This window comes from Thermobia domestica, chromosome 10 (assembly GCF_964235325.1).
Source record: "Thermobia domestica chromosome 10, izTheDome1.hap1.1, whole genome shotgun sequence".
NCBI classification, from domain to species: domain Eukaryota; kingdom Metazoa; phylum Arthropoda; class Insecta; order Zygentoma; family Lepismatidae; genus Thermobia; species Thermobia domestica.
In genome coordinates, this window is record NC_137463.1 from 28,565,155 (window position 1) to 28,588,834 (window position 23,680).

The 23,680-nt window shown below is 33.8% G+C and overlaps 2 protein-coding genes across 3 annotated transcripts in view; one reads left to right on the forward strand and one right to left on the reverse strand.

Annotated features, from left to right (window-relative positions):
* The window catches only part of CNMaR (G-protein coupled receptor), a 114,353-nt gene extending 101,565 nt beyond the window's left edge, over positions 1-12,788 (forward strand). The window contains exon 3 of one of the 2 annotated variants that reach the window (XM_081727913.1): positions 9,939-12,788. In XM_081727913.1, coding sequence (XP_081584039.1) covers positions 9,939-10,057 — 119 coding nt within the window. In that variant the 3' untranslated portion in view covers positions 10,058-12,788. The remainder of the gene's footprint in view (positions 1-9,938) is intronic. The other variant, XM_081727914.1, reaches the window with a different exon arrangement.
* Positions 1-23,680, reverse strand: part of fry (microtubule binding protein furry) — a 1,411,512-nt gene that overhangs the window by 769,736 nt on the left and 618,096 nt on the right. The gene's annotated exons all lie outside the window — the stretch shown is intronic.

Below are 23,680 nucleotides of genomic sequence, written 5' to 3' on the forward strand. Positions count from 1 at the left end.
TAAGTAAGCAATTGAGGTGTAACTTGAATCAAGTGAATTCAACAAACAACTACTTGGGTAACATCCGAGAACTTTTTTTAAAGCGTACATTTAATTTTTCATATTTACGCTAACAGGTTAAATTTATTGCTCTCTGACACCTGCACCTTGTAGGAAATAAAGATAGTAATCAAAGTAATGAAATCATATGAACAACATTCGCCTAACCCTGAGAAATATGGCGTTGATCCACTTTTGCCTATGGTACATCTTATATTTGTAGCGGCATATAGACATATAACTCAGGAATCTTTTCTAGAGGTATAGTGGACCATTCTTCGTGGACTGCAGTAGTCACCTGCGTCATCGATGATAGAGAAGGAAATCTACACTGTACTCGCTGCTTTAGAACAAACCACAATGACGTTCATGTGAACCAGAGAGGAAAGTGTAGTTTATCCTGCCTCAAACCGCACTTGAACAGAATTGGCTATATGTTATCTTGGAAGAATAAGTCGTTGTTAAGCAACAGCAATGTACAACAGGATGCACCTGATCATCTGAAATGTTTATATAATGACTGGCAACAATTCGTCCTTTGAAAGTTAAAATAGGACCAATGAAGCACGATGAAATTGTGGATCATACTATCACAAAGTCGCCGCAATGTAGAACAATAAGAAATAGACAGCCCGGAACATATGCCTATTTGGACATTACCATAAATAAACGCGGTCTCTTGTTGGAAACAGCAAAAAAGATGAACCATATTATTCTCTCCAAATCATCAAGATACATACTTTATGTTCATGATACCATCACTTTCGTGCTACTGCATTGATGGCGGTGATACCAGGTTTCGAAGTTATAAACCGACAGTGGATGTTGAGGTTATCCAGCTTTGGTCAAATTGAAATCGTAGAAACAGGCTGTTCGTTTCAGATGATGACTGAGTTCTGCTATCAGTTATACCACAGTACCTCTACTGTTATTTGTGGCAATCCTCTTCAATGTTCGGTGATTCCTCCCACTTAAGCTGCGTTTCAGATCACTATCCCTCTTCTTTGATGGTCTCTCGCCACGAGTTCTATACGCTGTCTTAATAGCGTTCACTGTTTCACTCGATACAGCTAACACACTGGCATTCTTCAATGCAACACAAGACTGAACCTAATTCTTAAAGGGGGATCCAAACAAGTATTTGTAGCCGATCCAAGCATTTGCACTGGAAAAGCGAACACGGAACCACGCACCCAGAAACACACGTTCATTAGTCACTAGCCACGATAAGGAATATTTAACTATACACTTACAAGAGTTACGTATTATGATTATCTCAGATTTAATTTTATTTCCAATCTAAAACCACGAATTTATTCCTTTAAATAATTACAAAATTCTTTTTAAAACATTAACCGATTTTACACGTAACTCATTTATTTAAAACTACCAGAATACCCGTTCTTCACACGGCAATATACGTTTCATTTTGGACATAAAAGGCACAATTTGGATTTAAACTGCATCAGAAGTGTCACAGTTCATCTCAACAACCCTGAAAACTATGGATTCGACACTAATATAAGTCATTTTTGATCATTTTTAAATATTTCCTCCTCCCCTCCCTAAGCTGCACCGTCAAAGTGAAATGAAAAAAAAATCCCAGGCCCGAACCTCATCTATATAGTAAATTTGATCGATATCGGTCGCAGGGTTCAAGAATGATAAAAACTATGCCAAACGCGAACCTCATCTCTGTGGCAAATTTGATCGAGATCGGTCGCATGGTTCAAGAGTTACTAAGTTTTATTTATTTTTATATTTTTCCCCTCCCTCTCCCCTAAGTTGCACTGTCAAAGTGAAATGATAAAAACCAGCCCAGGCCCGAACCTCATCTATGATGAAAATTTGATCGAGATCGGTCGGGTGGTTCAAGAGATACGAAGTCACAAACACAACGACTTTCATTTATATATATATATATATATATGTGTGTGTGTGTGTGTGTGTGTCTACAGATGTTACATTGTTCCGAAATGTTGCAATATAACCCCTGTTCCGTTATGCAACCATACTCACTTTAAACAATGTGTGGTTGCCTATAAGCATGTTATTTTGCGTAGCAACCCAGAATCTGTTGAGGTGTTTTCTAGTCTAGTTCTGAAGATTACCATCAGTTCCTAAAGGAAGTTACCTAGGTATGTGGGACAATTCCAAATAAAGAATCAATCATCAAAGTCGGTGGATCTATATCGAAGTTAAGTGTGAACATACGTAACGGATTGAATTAAGAACCTCCATTTTTTCGTAGCATTACAGCATGTTATATTCGTTTCGAACAATGTAACACATAATAATTTATTACAAATATTATAAGGGTGAATGTTTCAAGTATGTGTGTAACCATGAAAAGACGAACAACAATCTACTACTTAGCACTGATATATGTAGTTTTACGTATAGAGTGTATAAATAAATAAACGATCTGCTCCAGCAAAATAAAAAAAAAATCAATTATTGATAACAAACGGTATTCTTCATGAAAATTAGTTTCTGTCGAAAACTACGCATGTTAATTTACCTTACGCATCTGATCTTATTGAGTTTCATGTGACGTATTGATTGACGTGAACCATGTTACAGTTAACCAAAAAATTAAAGTTTAAGAGCTAACCAAAGTATCTTCTATACATAAAAAAAAATACAGTGTACTATTGTGTCATAATGAAAACCTTAAAGAGAATAAACTTCCGAACGTGGCATGGTTATCATAAAACATCAATTTTTAGCTTTACAATAAAAATAGTTTGTTCTCGATTTTCCCGAAAATTATGGTTAAGGCTTTACACTCTCCATATCAATGTATTCAGGTTAATGATATTTAACGATTGGTATGTGTCTCATCTTTAAATTCTTTCTTCATTATACGCTAATACTATTATACAGCGTGTCCATAAAAATACTATCATACTTTGAAGTGTTATTATGTTGCTTTATACGAGGGTCGTTCCGAAATTAATGCCTCCTATTTTTTGTGTTCATTTTGTATGTCCGTGCCAGATGTCGTTGGTGTAGTGTTAATGTTTGAACCTCCCTCTTTTATTTGCAGTTGGTTCCATTGTTCTTCGGTAGTTGACGCCAGCATAGAAATGTTCCAAAATGGAGCATGATATGGACGTACGTATAAAACAATGATGTGTGACTGAATTCCTCACTGCTAAAGGAATTGCGCCGATTGAAATTCATCGGCGCTTGGTAAAGGTTTATGGAGACGATACAATAGAGGTGAGCAATGTGAGGCGATGGATACGGCATTTTCAAGGTGGTGAAAAGGGTGTTCATGACAACCCACGGCCCAGTCGACCCTGCACAGCTGTTATCCCGCGCAATGAAGAGCGTCTTGATCAACTCATCCGTGCTGATCGCCAGATAACGACCAGAGAATTATGTACAAAGCTGAATGTGACGAAAATTTTCAAGACTCGGAAGCTGTCAAAGCTGTAAGGAAGTGGTTAGTCTCAGCTGGTTCCGATTTTTACAAGCGCGGCATGCAGGCTCTGGTTCACCGTTGACAAAAGTGCATAACGAAAGGTGGGAACTATGTGGAAAAATGCCACTCTGTAGCTGAAACATTGTTCTGTTTAGCTGTACTGTTGTTGTTTATGTATCTCTATTAGTTTCTATGAAAAAATAGGAGGCATTACTTTCGGAACGACCCTCATAGAATCATATTTAAATGCAATTAATCAAATTTAAAACAAAAACTCAAATATTTTTTGCGCATGTCAAAAATGGACAAAAAATTTCAACAATGGACGGGACCAAACACAGAAAAAGTAAATTCACTCATGTTTACTTTGTGATTAGCAGATATGGATTTATTATTGGATATTTAGCAAGCAGTTGCTGTTTTCGCTGGAGGTCACTTGGGAAACTTTTATATTTCTGTACTGTTACGCCGTAATATACCAACGTAAATTTATTTCCTTTCATTGTGTTGTAATGTTACTAAAGAATAAGTTTTAAGAAGTTATGGCGACCCCACAAAAACAAAGTTGGTGTGTTTTGGAAAATCACAGCACGCAGAGTCTGGTGCAGGTTAAGCGTGCTTTTAGGCGAAAGTTTAAACATCAGGCTCCTACACACACGTCAATTTTGAAGTGGTACCGTGATTTTGTGGATCGTGGCTGCATGTGTGGAAACATCTCAATGAGAAACTTCCAGGAAGATGGATTGGACGTTTCGCAAATGATGAAATGTCTTCTACAAGTGGCCGCCGAGGTCGCCTAACTTGGCGTACTGCGACTTCTTTTTATGAGATTACGTAAATGATTGTGTCTATGTATCCTCACTGCCTCAAAACCTGCAAGAAGTGCAAGTTTGTATCAGTGCTGTCGTCCAGTTCATTTCATCAGATATGTTGGAGCATGTGTGGCGTGAATGGGAATATCGTCTTCCTGTCTGTATCGCCATTCGTGGGCCCACATTCAATGTCTGTGACGTATAGTAAAAAAAAAGTTTTTTCTTTCAAATGTGACCAATTTTATTTAAACATGAATATCCAAAGCGATGTAATAGCTTTAAAGCATGATAGTATTGTTAAGGACATGCTCTAGAATTTAGACTACCTATTAGAACCCGGCGGTGATAAATGAAACTCTCCTTTGATGCGAAAATCAGGGATGGAATACCAGTGGAAATATGTGTTTCACATCCCACTTTAAATTGTAGGTCCTTATCTCATATAGCCTAGCTACAGAAAATTGATGTTAAGCTCAAAAAAACTATCAAACATCAAAATAGATTGGATATTGCAGATTTGGATTAGTTTTCGGAACTAGAGCCACGTGCAACCAAAAACTTTAATAACTTTCACTACGAAGCAAGAGGATATAAGAAAATCTTATTACAATGAATACGCGGAACACCAACATCAGTCACAAGTAACTCTTTAATGTTCTATAGAACAAAACAGCTATATTTGTTCTCATCAGATAGCCTACTAATCCATGAAACGTGAATGGAAGATCATTCAGAAATATAAACAAGGAAAAAGAGAAGTGTAAAAGAGATATAATATCCGAGAAACAAAGAAAAACAAGTAAGACAAAGTGCACTCCAGAAAATCTCTCAAACATTTTTCTTTCTTTCTTTAATGATGCTTACAATTCAGAAATGACGTCAATCGAAACTTTCAAGAAATAGCCATTAACTGTCACAAAATCTTACCGATTTCTTCCTAACTGCCTTTTCTTTGTCTCTCAATCTCTTTTAGTACATCGGATTAACTACTTATAATTACTATCTAAACTTACAAAAATGAATACATCTGAAGGACTTTCAGAAAAGTTTAGAATGAAATATATTTGACGCAAACAGAGTGGAATTAACGAATCAATATAGCAAGTTACGTAACACAAAATTTCACAATGTGTGTACGCATCACGGACTAGATTATCAAGTCTTCTAAAATGTGTAGACCACGTCGCTTGCTGGGTAAATATTAACAGTGAGCATCGGATTTAAGACCAGAATCCCTTTGGAATACTACCTTTCCAAGGTTCAAAAAGAAGACAACATTTCTACAATATTTTTAGCGATTAACGAAAAAAAAATGCCTAGGATGGGAGACATACCAATCGATACATTTCATTCAGGTTAACAAAATTACGAGGACTGTTTTTCAGCAATCTTCATTAAGCCACCACTTGTGATGGCGAAAATAAAAATTAGCAGATCTATTCACTGGAAATAGTAATCCTCCGTACCAAAAAGCAGAGTCTGATGTTTAATCATTGTTAAGTCGTGAGCATGAAACCATATCGAGTGCAACCGAAGCGTCCGCCACGTGTGAACTACATGATATAATTCGATTTCCTCAGGCGGCTACTGATTTTCCTGAAATTCCAAAATCATAAGTTCAGAAAGTATATTTTACCTCTCTAATGAACAACATGATTCTTATGCGGTCATCAAGATCGTCTTTCGCCACAGATGACTTTTCTCGTCGCGTAGGTCAGCAAGTTTTTTCTTTAGGCTCTCTGTAGCACTTATGTACACACAAATCAGTTCTTAAGTTCCCGTCATGATCCTAAATCATTTGATAATGAATGGTGACCGCGTCAGGTCCTTCCGTCTGAAGAAATCGAATTATATCATGTAGTTCACACCCGGCGGGCACTTGCATTGCACTTGACACAGTTTTACGCTGACTTCTACACAATGATTGAACCCGCGATATGGTTTTACGCTCACTACCACACAATGATTGAACACTCGAAATAGTTTATCGTTCGATAATGAATGGCGACTGTATTGGGCCCTTCTGTTTGAAGAAATTAAATTTATATCATGTAGTTCACACTTGGCGGCCGCTTCGATTGTACTTGACATGGTTTCACGCTCACTACTACATAACGATTGAATAATCGATATAGTTTCAGGCTAACTTCTTCACACTGATTGAGCACCAGAGTCTGCCTTTTAGTATGGAGGATATGCGATAGCCAGTGAACAGATTTAACTAATTTGCATCTCGCCATCTCAAGTTGTTCTCTTCTGGTAGCTTAATGGAGGTTACAAAAAACAGCCCTCGTACAATGCTGAATGTAAATTCTCATGAGTAATTTTAGGGAAAAGTGATAGAAACTATCTCCTTGTGTTTGTAAAATTAAAAGTTGGTGTCGAATGATTAGTAATCTACCTAATAAGATGAAATTGCTACTAAAGTAGATTCTCACCAACTTTTTCATTGTGACATCAGCACAATGACAGTACGCTGTATAATTAGTGAAATATAGCCCAATATTATGACTAAGTTTCAAACTTTAACTTTTGTTAAGTATAATATTGTCAAAAGATGAGACATATGTCAGTGCATAAATGACATCAAGGTGATGACAATCAGAGGCTTAAGGTACATTCTCATGCTTACCTTTCGAGAAAGATCAGATAAACGAATTTTTATAACGATAAAAACAATGTTGTTCAATGATAGTAATATCACACATGTTTATTCTGCTGAAGTAGATTTTTTTATGTACTGGAAATATACAAAAAAAAGTGTTAACGAGTAGTATGTATCTATTGTACTTTGCCTTGTCTAAACGGTGACAAACACACTACTAACAGTGAAACACATACTCGTGTCAAGTAATAGATTGTCTCTATTATTATGTGTCTTCTTGTAATGGTGACACTAATGCTCCTAACAGTGCCATACATATTCCTAACGGTGATAAAAATGCTACAGCAAGACACAAATACTCCTAAGAGAGACATTCATATTCCTAGCAGTGATACAAATACTCTAGCAAACGAAACGAATACTCCTAACAGTGATATGCATACTCGTGTTAAATAATATGATTGTATCTATTATTTGCCTTATTTAACGGTGACATAAATACCCCCAAGCAGTGACAGAAATACTCCTAGCAGTGATAGAAATACTCCTGAGGTGACACGTATACTACTAACAGTGATACACACACTGCTGACAGTGACACAAATACTTCTAACAGTGACGCACAAATTACTAGTAATATTAAGCAGATTCTGAAGAAGGTGTGTAATAGCAATAGTGATAAATTTAGATAGAACCCTGCCATAATAAGATCCAACGTTCCTGCACTGATGAACCTTCAAATTTATTTTAAACCATAGATTTAACCAGTAAACTAATAAGAGCCAGGTACATACAGTAAATACTAAAATTAAGTGTGAAGAAGGATTTTTGTTAAACCGAAACAAGGTATGTCTTTGTTGGAAGTTGTAGGTTCTTCAACAACATATTACGAAACTTATCTCAACTGCGCTGTGATCTTATTCCAGATTATCTTCATCTCTGACCGAGAAAACTTTGATAAGCTCAAAGCTCCGCCGACCACTCACCCACAAACTATGAAACTATCAGCAGAAAATCCCTCGATCTCTACCAATTTAGGTAAACACCGTTCAATAGTATCATGTTTGTTTATAAAAAAAAGCAAGTTAATCAACTGACCGATTCAACCACAGTGTTTACTTACAAGTAAACCACAGTATCTTTCGGTTACATGAGAGATTACCCTAAAATGGATCAATCCATTTGGAAGCCATTGCAAAAAGAAAATATTATTAGAGAGAATTACAATTTGGATATGACTGCTCCAGTCTCCCGGCTCAACTATATCACATTCCATTATATTTTAAAGCCACTCTATATTTGAAGAGCAGAAACACATTTCCAGAGATGCTTATCCAAAATATCCATGGAAACATGTAACGAAGAATAAATAAATAGATATGCTACAAGCCTCATTTTTTTTTTTTTTTAAATTTAAAGCTAGTTCATGATTCGGCATATTACCCATCAGTATTCTGACGTTTATGATTTCAAACGGTTTCATGGTTAATTTCTTTCACGTCAGACAGATCAACAAAATATTTTTACGAAATTACTCACCGCAATATTATATTAATATTCGAAAACTTTAACAGGATTATTAATATAATAAATTACAATTTTAATATTCACAGGATGCTCTTTCACCGATACAGGCGCATTAGAATATATGTTATGTACACTTAATTATTGAGCCATTTTTTTCACACAAATTTCATAGACCCGATATTTATATATATATAATGGAAACTGTTTCTGATCCATGTTAAGTCAAAGCTCTTAATCCATACAAGCTGTATCCATTCCTGCTGTCATTTAACTATATATAAGTTGGCTATCGGTGAACAAACGCCATTCGCGTGGGTTCTCTCTGGTTTTCTCTTTTTCCTCTTACTTTCTTCACTCCATCATTTTCATTATCGCCATCTTCCTTACTCTCGGTGCATAATTATGGGATGTAAAATTAGAAATTTAATATTATTTCATCTTAACTACACATAACCCAGATGTACACTCATGTCCAAAATGATTGTCGCATATCTATAGCTGTCTTCTTGTAAGAATATAATTTGATAATGATTTTGCAGGGTACCTTTAATACTAATACTGTGTGTATAATCAGGAAATGTATATTTGTAGTAAATTTCATAGGAAAATAATTAAAAGTACGAAAATTAGAATGATCAAAAACAAAATGTTGCTAAATGGACAAGAAAATTTTATTTTCGTTTTATTGATCTTATTTACTGCTCTTTTGACATGAAATTTGCGACATACATGTCTTTGCAGATTATACACATACTAACGTTATAAGAAATACCGGGCGAATTCGCTATCAAATTATATTCTTACAACGACACATTTATAGACATGCAACAATAATTTTACATGAGTGTACAACGAACGCTGTTAAAAAGTCATGTGTAGTATTCAAGTATTTCATAGTATTGTCCTACAGATGGCAGTACTATGAATCTGACTATATACTTCTTAAATAGTGTTATTCTGAGGAAAATAATATACACCTTTGGTTTTGAATAGGGATAATGGAAGTAGAACTGCATCTATTACTCTATATTACCATCATGGCGGCCATCTTGGATTCAGGTCCAAAATTTTTAATAGGTAGGGAGGGAATATTGTTTTATGGTAGATTTTCCCCACAAACACAAATCTGCCGTTATTTTCAACTCATCTTTAACCATTTCATAGTTATTTCCTTCATAATATATATTCATTAAACTACAACTGTGTTTCCAAATTTACAAAAATCTTTGTTTTATATTGTATACTGTACATGTATTGAAAACTTGAGGTCGTTTGGGCAATATTTAATATTATTCGATTCAGCTATCTCTTTTTTTTCATGGTTACTTTGGTCTGATATGGAATTATTTTAGGTAGTTGGAACTAAGAAAAATATTGGAAGTCGGAAAATAAGGATCACTTTAAAATATATATATAAAACCTTTTCAACAAATTCAAAAGTTGTAAAGTCACGTTAACTAACCAAGTGTGAAGTGTAAAAAACATATTTTTTTCAAATTGTACCACAAACATTTTAATGCTTCAGTTGTTTCAGAATACACACGTTCTATTGGCTCCATTTCAAGACGGCAGACTGTGACGACGAATGGTATGATGGGGTCCACATGGAAGGATGCGCATGAGATGCTTCCCCTCACAAAATAAAGTGTGTTCTTTGTCAAAGCAATTCAAGCCAACAGCCATCTGTCTCTCTCGCTCTCTTGCATTGTAAAGCCAAGGTTTCTTTTCTCCGTGTGGCTGCAAGGACTGTGGACCTTTAAACCGTTTATAGAAGTTTATGGATGAGGTGGTTGTTGGAAAACCTAAAGCTTCGTACTATATTTTGAGTTGAAAGCTCTATTGAAACGTTTCTTCCATCCGATACTTGATGTGATTTTGTGGATGTGATATTATTACAAATACAGGGTTAGCATAAATGATTTATCGGGTTACAGAACACTGTATATTGACATATACAGCTCCAGAGATGAGTGATACATGAAAAGATACATACACTCACCAAGTTTTAGGTGCATACTAAAGATTTTAAATATGTACTCCGCTGGTCTCATGGCACACCTTCATATGGTAATCCAGTTCGTTCGTTCGTTCCTTAAACTCAATAGCATGTCCTCGTAATTTGCGTCACAACAGAAAGGATGCACTCCTTCAGTTCCTGCAGTGTGGTTGGCAGTCCAGGACACAGTTTATTTATCCCCACAGCCAATAACAGTGCAAGAACCAAAGGAACGCATTAATGCTACTGTGAAGAGCATTGACAGCAATGTGCTATTGAACGTATAGGATGAGCTGCATTACAATTTGGGCGTGTGCTGTGTGACCAGGTGCATACAGTGAACATCTATAAGTATGTACACTCATGTCCAAAATGATTGTCGCATATCTACTTAGGTATAACTGTCTCCTTGTAAGAATATAATTTGATAACGATTTTGCAGGCTACTTTTAATACTGATACCATGTGTATAGTCGGGAAATGTATATTTGTGGTAAATCTCATAGGAAAAGAATTATAAATACGAAAATTAGAATGAGTAAAACAAAATGTTGCTAAATGGACAAGAAAGTTTTATTTTCGTTTTATTGTTCTTATTCACTGCTCTTTTGACATGAAATTTGCCACATACATGTCGTTGCCGATTATACAGATACTAACGTTATAAGACATACCGGGCAAATTTGTTATGAAATTATATTTCTACCACAACATGTTTATAGACATGCGACAATAATTTTGGACATGAGTGTACCTAAAACTTGGTGAGTGTGTGTACTTGTTCATGTATTACCCATCTTTGTATGTCTTATACTTCTCAACACACAGCATTTTGTAACCCGATTAATCATTTCCGCTACTCCCGTATATATATAAATAAATATATGTATATTTTAGATGTAATGTGTTGTAAAAAAATATATAATATGTGATAATTGTGAACTCTTCAGAAGGAAATGGAGACAAAAAAATTGTACAAAGTCAATCTCTATATAATAGTTTTCTTGCAATCATTCCATTCTAACACAATACATGTAGAGATATGTCTAGATTTACTTTAGAATATTCATCATTATAAAGTTCACTATTATCTGTAAAATTAATGTGATTTTGTGGTTCAGCTTTCAGTATTTTCTTTTAATTATTAATAAATAAAAATGATACTGAAATAAGAACAACTTGAGCGTATTAAATAAGTTAAAATTAATACTAATATTTAGTTTTAAACATGCGTCACCTACTAACAGATAGCAGCACATGTTTTCCTTGTTCTTCACGTTTTTATTTGGAGAAATATAATATCCACAATACTGCAGTTGATTTCCCGAGGTGAGTACATACTATAGATACCGGTATTCAAAGTATGGGCCTGGTTACAAACTGTCCCAAAAGAAAAACTAAATAATCTCAGGATTGTCTAAGCACTATTTTGGAATTTTATTTCTTCATTAAGAGAGTTAAACTATGAGAACTATGTTGAGATACTAAATAAAGTGCTTTCATGCACAAATTAAAAGTTTAAAGGTAACAAAAAATAGAGAGAAGAAAATTAAACATATTGACAACAAAAACATGAATAAAATTATGTACAAAAGAAAGTACTAGGATCGGATACTGATGAAGCTGAATAAAACGGGAGGGTAGAATTGTGAAACTATCAAATGTGAAACGTTGTTTAAAAGTAACACTTTTGATATTTATATATTATGTAGACTACTGCATATATATATATATATATATACAGTGGCGTATTTACGATTTTGTTTCGGGAGGGGCTTTGCTAACTTTCGGGGGGGGGCTTTGCCTGGAAATGTGAAAATTCTGCAAGATATTTACTTTACTTTACTATACTAAGTAAGATTTCGGGGGGGGCTTAAGCCCGGAAGCCACCCCCCTAATATATAATTTCAAAAATGTTAAACAACTTTTCACATTTGATAGTTTCACAACTATACCGTTCAGTTCTTTCCATCAATATCCGATCCTAGCACATATTTTTTTAATTCAATCTTTTGCTTGTTTACTTTTTTATCTCCCCTACAAAGTTAACGCTCAATCCGTCTAAGTTGGAGTAGGACTCCTAGTAGCTTATTAATACAACAGGACGGAGCCCAAATGTAGGTCGGCTTTTACATATGAGTATCTCAGCTACCTTCCGTTAATGGTGGGCGGTTTTTGATTGTGTAAAAGATTTGTATGTGCCCACATCTAAAAGAATAATGATGAACTTTTGAATATCTTGTATACTGAAAGGTGTTATCATTTTTCTTGTTTTGCGGTGTTTCGCTGACTAACATAGGTAAACTGTTTGTGCTAAAACAATTTTAGTTTTACACTTATAATTAGTAAGACTATTCATGGCTTTGGATTGATTATTTTAACAAAAGAGACACTGACCAAAGCTTAAAACCCACTTTAATAATTTAAAATAAAGTGGGTTTTAAGCTTTGGTCAGTGTCTCTTTTGTTAAAATATTATAAATATAAAATACACTTATATAATATATTATAAAAACTATACCTTTTTTCACTATATTATAAAAACTATAGCGAACACTGCAGCAGTTTCACTCAACAGTAACAATAATACCAAAGTTTTCACATTTTGTACATTATGTTTCTGTTGTAATTTTTTTGTTCATGTATGTGATAGAATATTTGCTTAAAGTAATATTGTACCAATTCCACCCACCAATACTAATAAATGTAGTATTCATCTCAAAATAGAATATTTAAACATTTGTTTACCATATATTTTGCATGCTTGCCTTTCTTCTCCTACCTAATATGCATCACTTAAAAATGCTCTAAACTGACAGAATTTGCATAGGTATATACGCCACGATTGAATGTGTTAAATTCCCACGACCATCCAAAATATAGTAAACTACACAATATAAGACATTTCATTACCGAAGAAATTGTGTAACCGTCGAAGAAATTGTATATATATTTCCACTGAAGAAGTGGTGTAACAGTCTCACGAAAACTCAAAATACAATATAGGACATTTCACTTAGAAGAAACGACGTAACACACACAAAGATATGACAGGAAATAATCAAGATGTACACGGATTATCCTTTCTTTTTTGTCTCAATTTCGTTTGGAGCAATATTCATTATGAAGTAAACGCTGAAAACAGAAGAGAAACGCTCTACCATTTTTGGAGATTGGCACTCCTTTATATTCACTTTCAGGAAATTATCTCCGTGGATTTGCCTGTTGTACCCAATTTCCAAAATAAAACAAATAACAATATCAAAATGTAGGTTTTGTAAGAGCATAGAACTTACTATTAGAAAGTACTGTCTTACTACTAAAAGTATAATGAAACAAACTGGACGGTATCTTTATGAGATCTTGTTTATCCCTAACTTTGACACTCGTTGTATACCGAAACAATTAACGAGCAATTGACTTACTTGGTGAGATTATTTAAAAGTACTGCCAAAATACTTTTACAGTACAGTACAGTCGATAACTGTGAAGGCAAATTTCGGCATTGTCTTTATTTTGTTTTCCTTACTTCAAAAAACCGGTGAATCCATAGAAAATTTATCTTGAGGAAATGATATAAATAATGTAATTAATTCACATTTAAATACATATTTGATCAAATCGAATTATGGTGGGTATATTAAAGCTATATCTGAAATATGCCATAAACTTAGTGCAAGTGATACCTTGACGATTCTGTCCATTATACAACATGGTAGAGGTTTGTATTAATATGCGGTCATAATGGAAATAATGCAGAAAATTTAATTGACCACCAATAACTAATTGATTTATAAACTGCAGTGGTAATTCAGTTTTTATTCTTCTTTGTATAGACGACTTAAATAAGAAACTCGCGAATTTGTTAATAGGGTTATATTCATTTTTATGAAGTCTATTTCTTCTTTAGGCATTATTCTTTGCCACTTATAATGCCCTAGGACTAAATATTGTTAATAGTTTAATGTTAATTTGAGCATCAACTTCCGTATGTAACACTGCCCAGTAACGTTAAGAGAATATGGTAAAAATATAAATAATCGCACAGACATTAATAAATATATTGATATATTTGATCAACCAAATTGTATGCTAAGATTTCCAAGAAAAAAAAATAGGTGTGTTACAGTTATCATTTCGAACGTCATCTCAAATATTTTTTACAATATTTGTGCGGATACAGATACGCGCCGCGCACTGTGTTGGCTAATTCTCCAACAGTGAATTTAAGAATTCTGCAAAAGTTCCACAATAAAAAAGTTAACATCATGTATTATTGAATATTTATTATTATTATTATTATTATTATTATTATTATTATTATTATTATTATTATTATTATTATTATTATTATTATTATTATTATTAACATTTCTCAGTAACAAATAGTTTCTGAGATAAATCCGAAAATAAAATTCTCGATCGCCTCCATGATAAAACGTTGCACTATTTTTCAGGAAATTTATGTATGTCACATAAAAAAAAAATAAAAAATATTATTGACAAGCGAAACGAGCATTTTAACTAATTATGGAATTATGTGCCAAAGTAAGTGGACTAATGTACATTATGTTGATATTCATACATATATATATGTGAATCAATTGTGTAAGTTCTCTGTTATAATCAGTGTTGTGTACAAAAACAATTTTTAATATTTTAACATATACCTAGGTCATTAATATTGCTTAAAACAGAAATTTGTACTTATCAAAGAAACAATTTATATAAATAAATCATATAAAATCAATGAGACTCTCCTAATGACACAGGGTTAATGTCTTCGCCTTTAATGTGAAACACTAGAACTCAATCCATAGTGAAAACTTACGTATTTCAGATTTTCGTTCAACTGTAGAGTTCAGAGAGGCTCAGAATTTCCTAAGATAAATAGTTGTAAAGAGAAATTGGAGAAAGCGGATTGAAAATGATAACAGTTTATAAAATGAAATGAGAACTTTTATCTAGTTCCAAGAAAAAATGTACTTCCTCGTATAAATTAATGGTAAAGATTACCAACGTAAAATGTGTAAGTTCATACATTCTCTGTTTAATGTGGTCAAATTGTGAATTTCGAATAGTATAATTTTCGTGATCTATCCTTATGTGTTTAATGAATGGGTGAGGCAAAAGTCGTAGAACAATCTAATAAAAGACAGGAATGAAATGTTCCTATACATGTTATAAGTGAGGGGAAAAGTCACAAACCATACCGAATTTCCGACAGCCATTTTGAGATTTTTCACATCAGATTAAACTTCAAAATTTTAAATCAGAAGAGGATTGTGTGACACATCATCTAGCACCAAAATATGCTCACGAGTTCATATCTGTGATTTTTTTTTTTAGCTCTAAATGGTTTTCGAGATTTTTAATATTCATTTCGTTATTTTTTCGTTTCAGGTTAACTAATTGAAGATAGTCCTTGTGAAAGCTGAACGTATAGAGATTACTCTGATGTCGAACGAATGAAGTATGAGAATTATCGTAGATGGTTTCAATCATTGCCATCCAAAAAAAAACAAGCCAACGCAGTTGCTACCCATTTATCCAAATTCAAGGATACAGGAGCTGTTCAAGACAAGTCACACACAGGTAACTTAAATTAACAGGCAGTCTCACACAGGTCTACAAAGCAACAACAATAGCAGTGTTGGCATTCTTTCACAAATGCACCCAAAGCAGCATACGCCGTGTATCAATGGAAGGTTTAGGATTAGGATTTAGATTTCTGGGTTTTCGGCATTTATTGCCATGTTAGCCCGTTGCGTTTTTGAGGGATGACGTCTCTCGGCGATCACACAATCCGAGGAAAGGGAAGAAAGGAAGCGGCTTGGGATCTATATGTTAGGTACCACCCCGGCATTTGTCTTGTGTGAATGAGGAAAACCCAGGAAAACCCCATTCAGGATGGCTGATCTGAAAAAGCTTTTAACACTTTTTTCGACCGAGTGCCCCAACGGGAATCGAACTCGGAACCGCTCACACCGAAGCTGAGAGCGTTAGCGTGTCAATGGAAAGTGGCGAGAGTTTTATCTACATAAAGAGAATTTTAAAAACAAACAAGTGACACCGGTACAAGTTGCAATTATTGCAGCAACTGACTAAAGTTTACCCTTTTGTGAACGTACACCAATACTGCTATTGTTGTGCTTCATCCGTAGCCGTTTTAGGTCTACCAGCTCCTGTTATCTCTGAATTTGAATAGGAGGGTAGCAACTACATGGGTGAGACAGGACTGCTTTTACGATGGCGATGACTGAAATCATCAGCGATCGCTCTCAATTTCGTTCATCTGACATTAAAACAGTCTCTATGCATTCAGCTTTTATTAGGTCTATCACGAATTAGTAACCCTGAAACGAAATATAACAGGAAAAACGTTGAAAATCTACAAAACTGCTATAGATAGGCAAAAAAAAAAAACAAAGAAAGAAAGAAAGAAAAAGAAAGAAAGAAAGAAAAGAAATCTCAGACATGAATTCCTTAGCAACTTTCGGTGCTAGATGATGTGTCACACAACTCTGTTCCCACTGAAATTTCGAAGTTGAATCCAAATTGACGGATTTCATGATGGCTGTTGAGAAGCGGTATAGTCTGTGACATTCTCCCCCTCCCCCTCAATCGCCTAAAACGTGTGTACGGGCTCGTGTATTTTGTACACTGTCTGTCGTGTATTTTTTTTTTAATTTTATTCGACTATACCAAGACTACTGGCCTACCCGGTATATTACTTCTTTGATGTTCCCTTATGAATGGTTTCTATACCTTTGACATCTACAAGTTTTTCTGCTATCATTCTGAAAATTTAAGTGGTCTTTATACAGAGAAAATTTAATGACTAGGCAGGGAAAGGTTTTTGTGACACAGAAAGAACTAAACAACAAGTAAAAGTTAAAAGAAAAAAATGTTAACTAGAAGTAAATATGATTCTGTGTTGGCAAATATTATATATATATATATATAGTGTGTGTGTTAGTGATTAAGAAAAATAAATGCAATCCTTAAGAGTCTTCATCCCGGCGAAATTAATATACCGCTAATTTTACAGTAATTATGTGATATCTTCAAATAGATAAAAGATAATTGAAATATGGAACAAGAACGCCCTAGATAATATTATTTTGCGTTAGGTACCGTTATCACAAGTCACCTAGCGGCTTTCCGTTTTCAGCTGTTTAGAAACGCGAAAATAAATGCCGATTTTCAAAATGGCTCGAAATCGAAAGCAGATAAGTGAGTCGTGATAACGGTTTCTCATGTAAAATGATATTGTATAGGGCGCTCTTATTCCACATTTCGATTATCTATTTGAAGATATCACATAATTACTGTAAAATTAGCGGTATTTTAATTTCGCCGGGATGAAGACTCTTAACAGGTAATATTTTTAAGTTAATGTACAGTTTTCTCTTAATCATAAACAGTTATGCTTCACGATGTATAAGATACTCCAATTAGAATGTATTCACTTCATTAACGTTAAATATGTACACAAATTTTAGTAAAATGTTAAGAATTGTCAAAATATGTGATGCTACTGTCGCTCACAAGTAGACTGCGTACTCTGATGCAACAACTCACGAGCTGATTCCAGGCAATGTAAGTTTGTACTAAATAATGTTGAGGCAGTAAGTATTTTTTTAATCCCTGGGAATAATGTTGTTTTCTTTAATTTTAGGGTATAAGTATCAAATGTTAAACTACATATTTCATGCAGTTTTTTTAAAAAATCTGAATATTGTAAACACGAAAATTTCAAACTCACAAGTGAATCAACCCATTCTTCGTAATTTTTCCTTCTAAATAAAAACCATCATGGAATCTGTTTAATTCATGATGGAAAAAGTAGAAACTTTCTACTGGTATGGAAATGAATGTTTATTGTTCCTCTTGTAACTTCTAAATCAACAAATTAAGTTTGTACCTAAGGTTTTGACATGGTTAAGTATAAGCATAACGACAATATCAGCCTATTGATGATAAAAAACAAAAACAACAAAAAAAAAACTTAAGTTTCTTTTTCTTTCAGTTGTGCTAAGAACCATTAGGGACTAAATTTGTTTCATTTTAAGTGAGGAAGAAAATACATCTCTTAAGTTCTTATCCAAATTGCTATGACTTTGTTCCATCCCAACCCTGCCTAGAATCTATATCAAAAGATTCCAGTTTACTCCGTCAAAGTACAAAGAGAACATAGAAATGTCATTTTTCGAGACTTAGGAGTTACTAGATTAAAATAATAACACACAAAAATTAAATTATGTGTTTAGGGAATAACAATTCTTGCAATAACCCTTACCTGATATATAAGAGTGCTACTGAGTCACAATATTTTGGGAACAGATTTCTCGCATTAAAATAAGAAAATAAGTTTATATGGACATCTATTCAAAAGTGAATAGTTTTGGAGTTATAGGGTGCCGAAAACGTGAAACAAGTGAACTTTAAAAGTTCATAGCTCCACTACTATAGTCTCTATCGTAGTTGGATCAAGACATCACTGAAAAACTGGTATGCTCCAATACTTGCACATCAATTTTTAGAAAGGTGGGTGGAAAGTGATCAAGTATTCCCAAACAGCCTCTCTTTAAAATGATTGTGCAAGCACCGGAGGTTCTGAAAGATGAATATTTAGATAGCTCTATACTAGTTCCTCAGTGATGTCTTGACCCGACTACGATCAGTCCTATATAGTGGAATTACGGACCTTTAAAGTTCATTGTTTCACGATTTCGGCACCATATAACTACGAAAATCTTCATTTCCGATCGCAGGTCTATATGAACTTTTTCTCTTACTTTGATGTAACCCTCTTAGTGCTATTAAAATTCGAACAATTCATTATTCGAATATTCGAGCTATGGGTACTTCAAATAAAATTCGTTATTCTTGATCGAAGTTATTCGAACGATTACCAAATAACTATTCGACGAATTACTCGAATAACGAAATATTAATTCGAATAATTGTCGAATACTGAAAAGGAAAATTCGAATATCTGAATGATAGCAGGAGAATTCTTCGAGTAATGAAGAGTCAAATAATTTTAATACCATTAGGTTCGGACTAACTTGAAATTTATGTAAAGAAACAAATAAACTGATGTGTGTATTAACAAGAATTTTAGGAATGATTAAAAAAGTGTATTAAAAGATTGCGAATTTTGCAAAAGATCTTGGCCAAGAATTTTAGGAATGATCAAAAACATGTATCAAAAGATTGCGAATACTTGGCCAATAAATAGTTTTTGGATCAGGGGCCACAACATTTTTGAACCTCCCCTAAATTTTTTTTTTTTTTTATTACGGAATAAGCAAATCATATTGAATTAAATGATAGTTTGGGTTTGGCTATATTATATGTAGTCCTCCAGATATAAGGCCTACATGAAGAATTTTGATTGAAATATAATGAATCTTTTGATCTGAAAACAGTGAGTTTTTGATGTTATTAAGAGAGAATAGAGTAAATGAAGACTTCGCAAGGAATTTTCAACCAGTGGCATATTAAATATCAAAAAAATTTTCTCCCAGCTGTTTTACAACATGAATTGAGTAAGTTGAAATCTTAAGTGGGCAGGAACAAGCTACAGATTAAAACTCAAAACACTCTGCAGCTACATAATGAAAACTAGTACAAAGAAAAGAGAGGTTAAAAGAGAGAAATTTCACGATGAACTGAAACTGCCAAACGAGAAAAATGAAATTCATCTAATTAGCAAGGCCTTTAAAAAGAGAACTACATAACTTGTTAATCCTTTTAAAACATTTTAATTACGTGTTTTTCTTCGTAGAAAGCAGGGGAAATTCATATTTTCCCCTAGTTCTCACTTTTTCTGAAATAAAAGTATTAATTACAATTTTCTCAGTTTTTCCTTCAACACAAACAAAAAAATAAGAAAGTGTTTATTTCAAATTAGTAGAATAAAAGACGCACCAAATTAATTCCGGTAGTTCAACAAAGAGATCATTAAAATAAATATTCCCACAAATATAATTTCTGTCTGCTAGTACTCCTACACTTTTCATGAATCAAATATTCAAATGACAGTTGTGGGAGAACCATAAAGTAAATTTTCAACCGTTATTATTATGATTTTTTTAATGTCTACGAACGTGTATGTTACAACAAAGACGGAAATCCAGTCACAATAGTGAGGTACAATGGAAAACGATGTAATTAGAGATCTTTGTGTTAGGTTAGGAGCATTTAGGTAAAACACGACAGAATAGGGTAGGACATGTTAGCTCAAGTTGTTACGAAAAATATAATTGTTTTGAGAAAATGTTGATGTACTCAGAGTGCTTACCTCTGATATGTGAGGTCCCTGGTTCAACCCTCGGCCAATTAAGTTTGTGGTGAACGACATCTGCCCCTATTTTTTTCTCGGAGTACTTTTGTTTCCTTCCACATTATAATTCCTAATTCTTGCATTATCATTCATTTGCCTTAATCATCCATTTCCTTTAGCCTAACGGGCATAATCATGGGACGTTAAACTGAGTTTTTTTTAAAAATTTTGTTGATGTTACAAGTAATCTATTTATCCAGCGCTACTCCAGCAACTTACATTCTACTGCCTGTAAAACTTTCATGGGAAAATAAAAAGAACACGATGCACCTAGGTAAAACTGTAAAAGAAGGTACATGTTCATACTAAAATAAAATATTATTATGTGTATGTGTAGTGATCAGATTCCCTACTAAATATTTCAGCAATATATATTTGAATAATAATGTTTTAATAAAATAAAACTACCTATATTTCAGTCAATTCTTTTTCGTCAGCTCCTATGTTCTTACGGGTTCCAAACAAAATAAAAACTATGTTTGCACTATTGACAGAAGAATTTATTTACTGGCTATACTTCTTGTGTTTCATTTATACACTATAAACATATGCCTGAGGAGGCGATACGAGATAAATGTTTCTGGATGCTACTCACAGCCATGGATTCCTAAGATGCATTGTTTTGTTGACCGTTTCTGTACTTGCTATAGTAAAAATGTAACAGAAAAGTGTAATGTTTAAAGAATATTGTATTGTATTTTGTAAATCAATAATATGAAATGGTACGAAATCTCAATTTTGTCAATAAAAATAGTTTATTGCAAATTTTTGAAGAAAACATCAAATTTTGTAAATCATCGTAATATATCAATCTACAAAATGAAGGAGAAAATGTTTTTAGATAGTAATTTTGTATCTTCCAATACAGATATTTTTACAAGGTATAATCCGTTGCGAAATAAGAGAGTATAGTAAAAAAAATGTATGATACTGAATGTATGATAGATTCGATTCGACTTCAAAGTTACAAAGGAGTTTTGACTGTTAGTTCACGATAAGTGATAGTACAGACAACCTAGATGCATATAGTGAGTGCAGGCTTCAAATATTTGATAGCATTATGGGACAGATGGTGCTAGTGTGAAACTAACTATACTTCTCAAATGATATTGCCTCGATAAACTGTTACAATTTTAGATTTTGTAAAAACACGGTTTTGAAAACATTAGACCGGGTACATAGCACCAATTGATAGCCATTATTGCTTGGTGTGCCATCTTACGACACTAATGCCATCTTACGACAATTCTACAAAATATTTGAAGCCTGCACATCACTATCCAAACAACTGTTGTTCTTCTGGTTTATCTGTGTAATAATGCCCAGAACAATGAAAACACTATTGTTCCTGTAACATGTAAATTATCTCGAATCTACCACATTATTACAATAATGTATATACAATGTTCATTATTAGCTATATGATTAGATACTTCGATTCTTAATTATGAATTTATCTTGTGCAAATATCTTATTTTAGTAATAATAATAAACTTCTAAATGTATTTTGCTTACATGTAATAATAATAATTAGTGTAACTTGAAATGGATTATATCTGATTGTACTAGTAATGTATTCCCACTTATTTACTTTACTGTTCCCATTTGTTATTTGTGTTTCTTTGGTATGACCTGATACAGACAATGTTACCCATGGTTTTCTATATGTTCCAGTCAATGATGTAAAAATGTTGTATACGTTCAAAAAACACTTTGAGCACTGGATGACAATTTTAATCAGTTACATAATGCTACAAATATATAGTTTAGCGTAATTTCTTTTCTGATGAAATAAAGGACTTATTGGCTGCTCAGGTCTACAGTTATTTCAAAATAATAGTTTTTTTTTTTTTTAATACCGTTTACGAAACATTGTTAGGGTCATGAAATCAAGGAGGCTCAGGTAGTCAGAATGGAAGAAAGTAGCAATACTTTCAAAGTTTTAACTGGCAGTCCAATAGGAAAACGACCATTAAGGAGACCTAGGCGCAGATGGGAATACAATATTAAGATGAATCTTGCAGAAATAGAAATACGAAGTAAAAACTTGATCCAGTTGGCTAAGGATAGAAGTCAGTAGAGAGCTTTTGTGGACGAGGCATTGAACCTCCTGGTTCCATAGGACATATAGTGATAGAGTGTTAGTTATCCGACTGTGGCGACGCTAAAAGTTTAGGAAATATCTTTGTATATACTATATACAGGGTGTCCATAAAGTCCTTTGCCACCTCTAAAACTCGGAAACGGTGAAATATACTGTATGTCAAAACGAGAAAACGCGTATTTCATTTCAAAAGTACCACGTATTGAGGGAAACAAAGTTGCCCCAGGGTCCCTCGGAGGGTCCCAGACGAGGTCCAACTCAAAATTTTCAAAAAGCAAGAGGGGTCAAGTAGAATATCGTCTGAAAGCTATTTTCAAAAGAAAGACGATGGAATAAGTTTTGACGCTCTATAGTAAACCTATACAAAATGGCGGCAGGTCAAAATATTAATACAGTTTGCATTGATAAGTCTTTGGCCACCCCTAGAAATCTGAAACGGCTCAATAGATATCAAAACTACAAAACATTTATTTCATCATTTCAAAAGTACCAGGTATAGAGGGAAACAAAGTTGCCCCAGGGTCCCTCGGAAGGTCCCAGACGAGGTCCAACTCAAAATTTTCAAATAGCAAGAGGAGTCAAGTAGAATATCGTTTGAAAGCTATTGTTAAAAGAAGGATGGAACAGAAATATTAGTACTGCTAATAGGATTATTAGAATAGCGTCAGAAGTAGTAGTAGGGACACTTCTACTTGAAATAGTATTGTCTTAATTAGTAATGCAGACATGACACCCAGTTAAACCTTTCAATAGATGTGACTGTTAGCATATCTCTCAGTTCACCCAATTCCTGTTCTTTCGGACACAGTTTGCA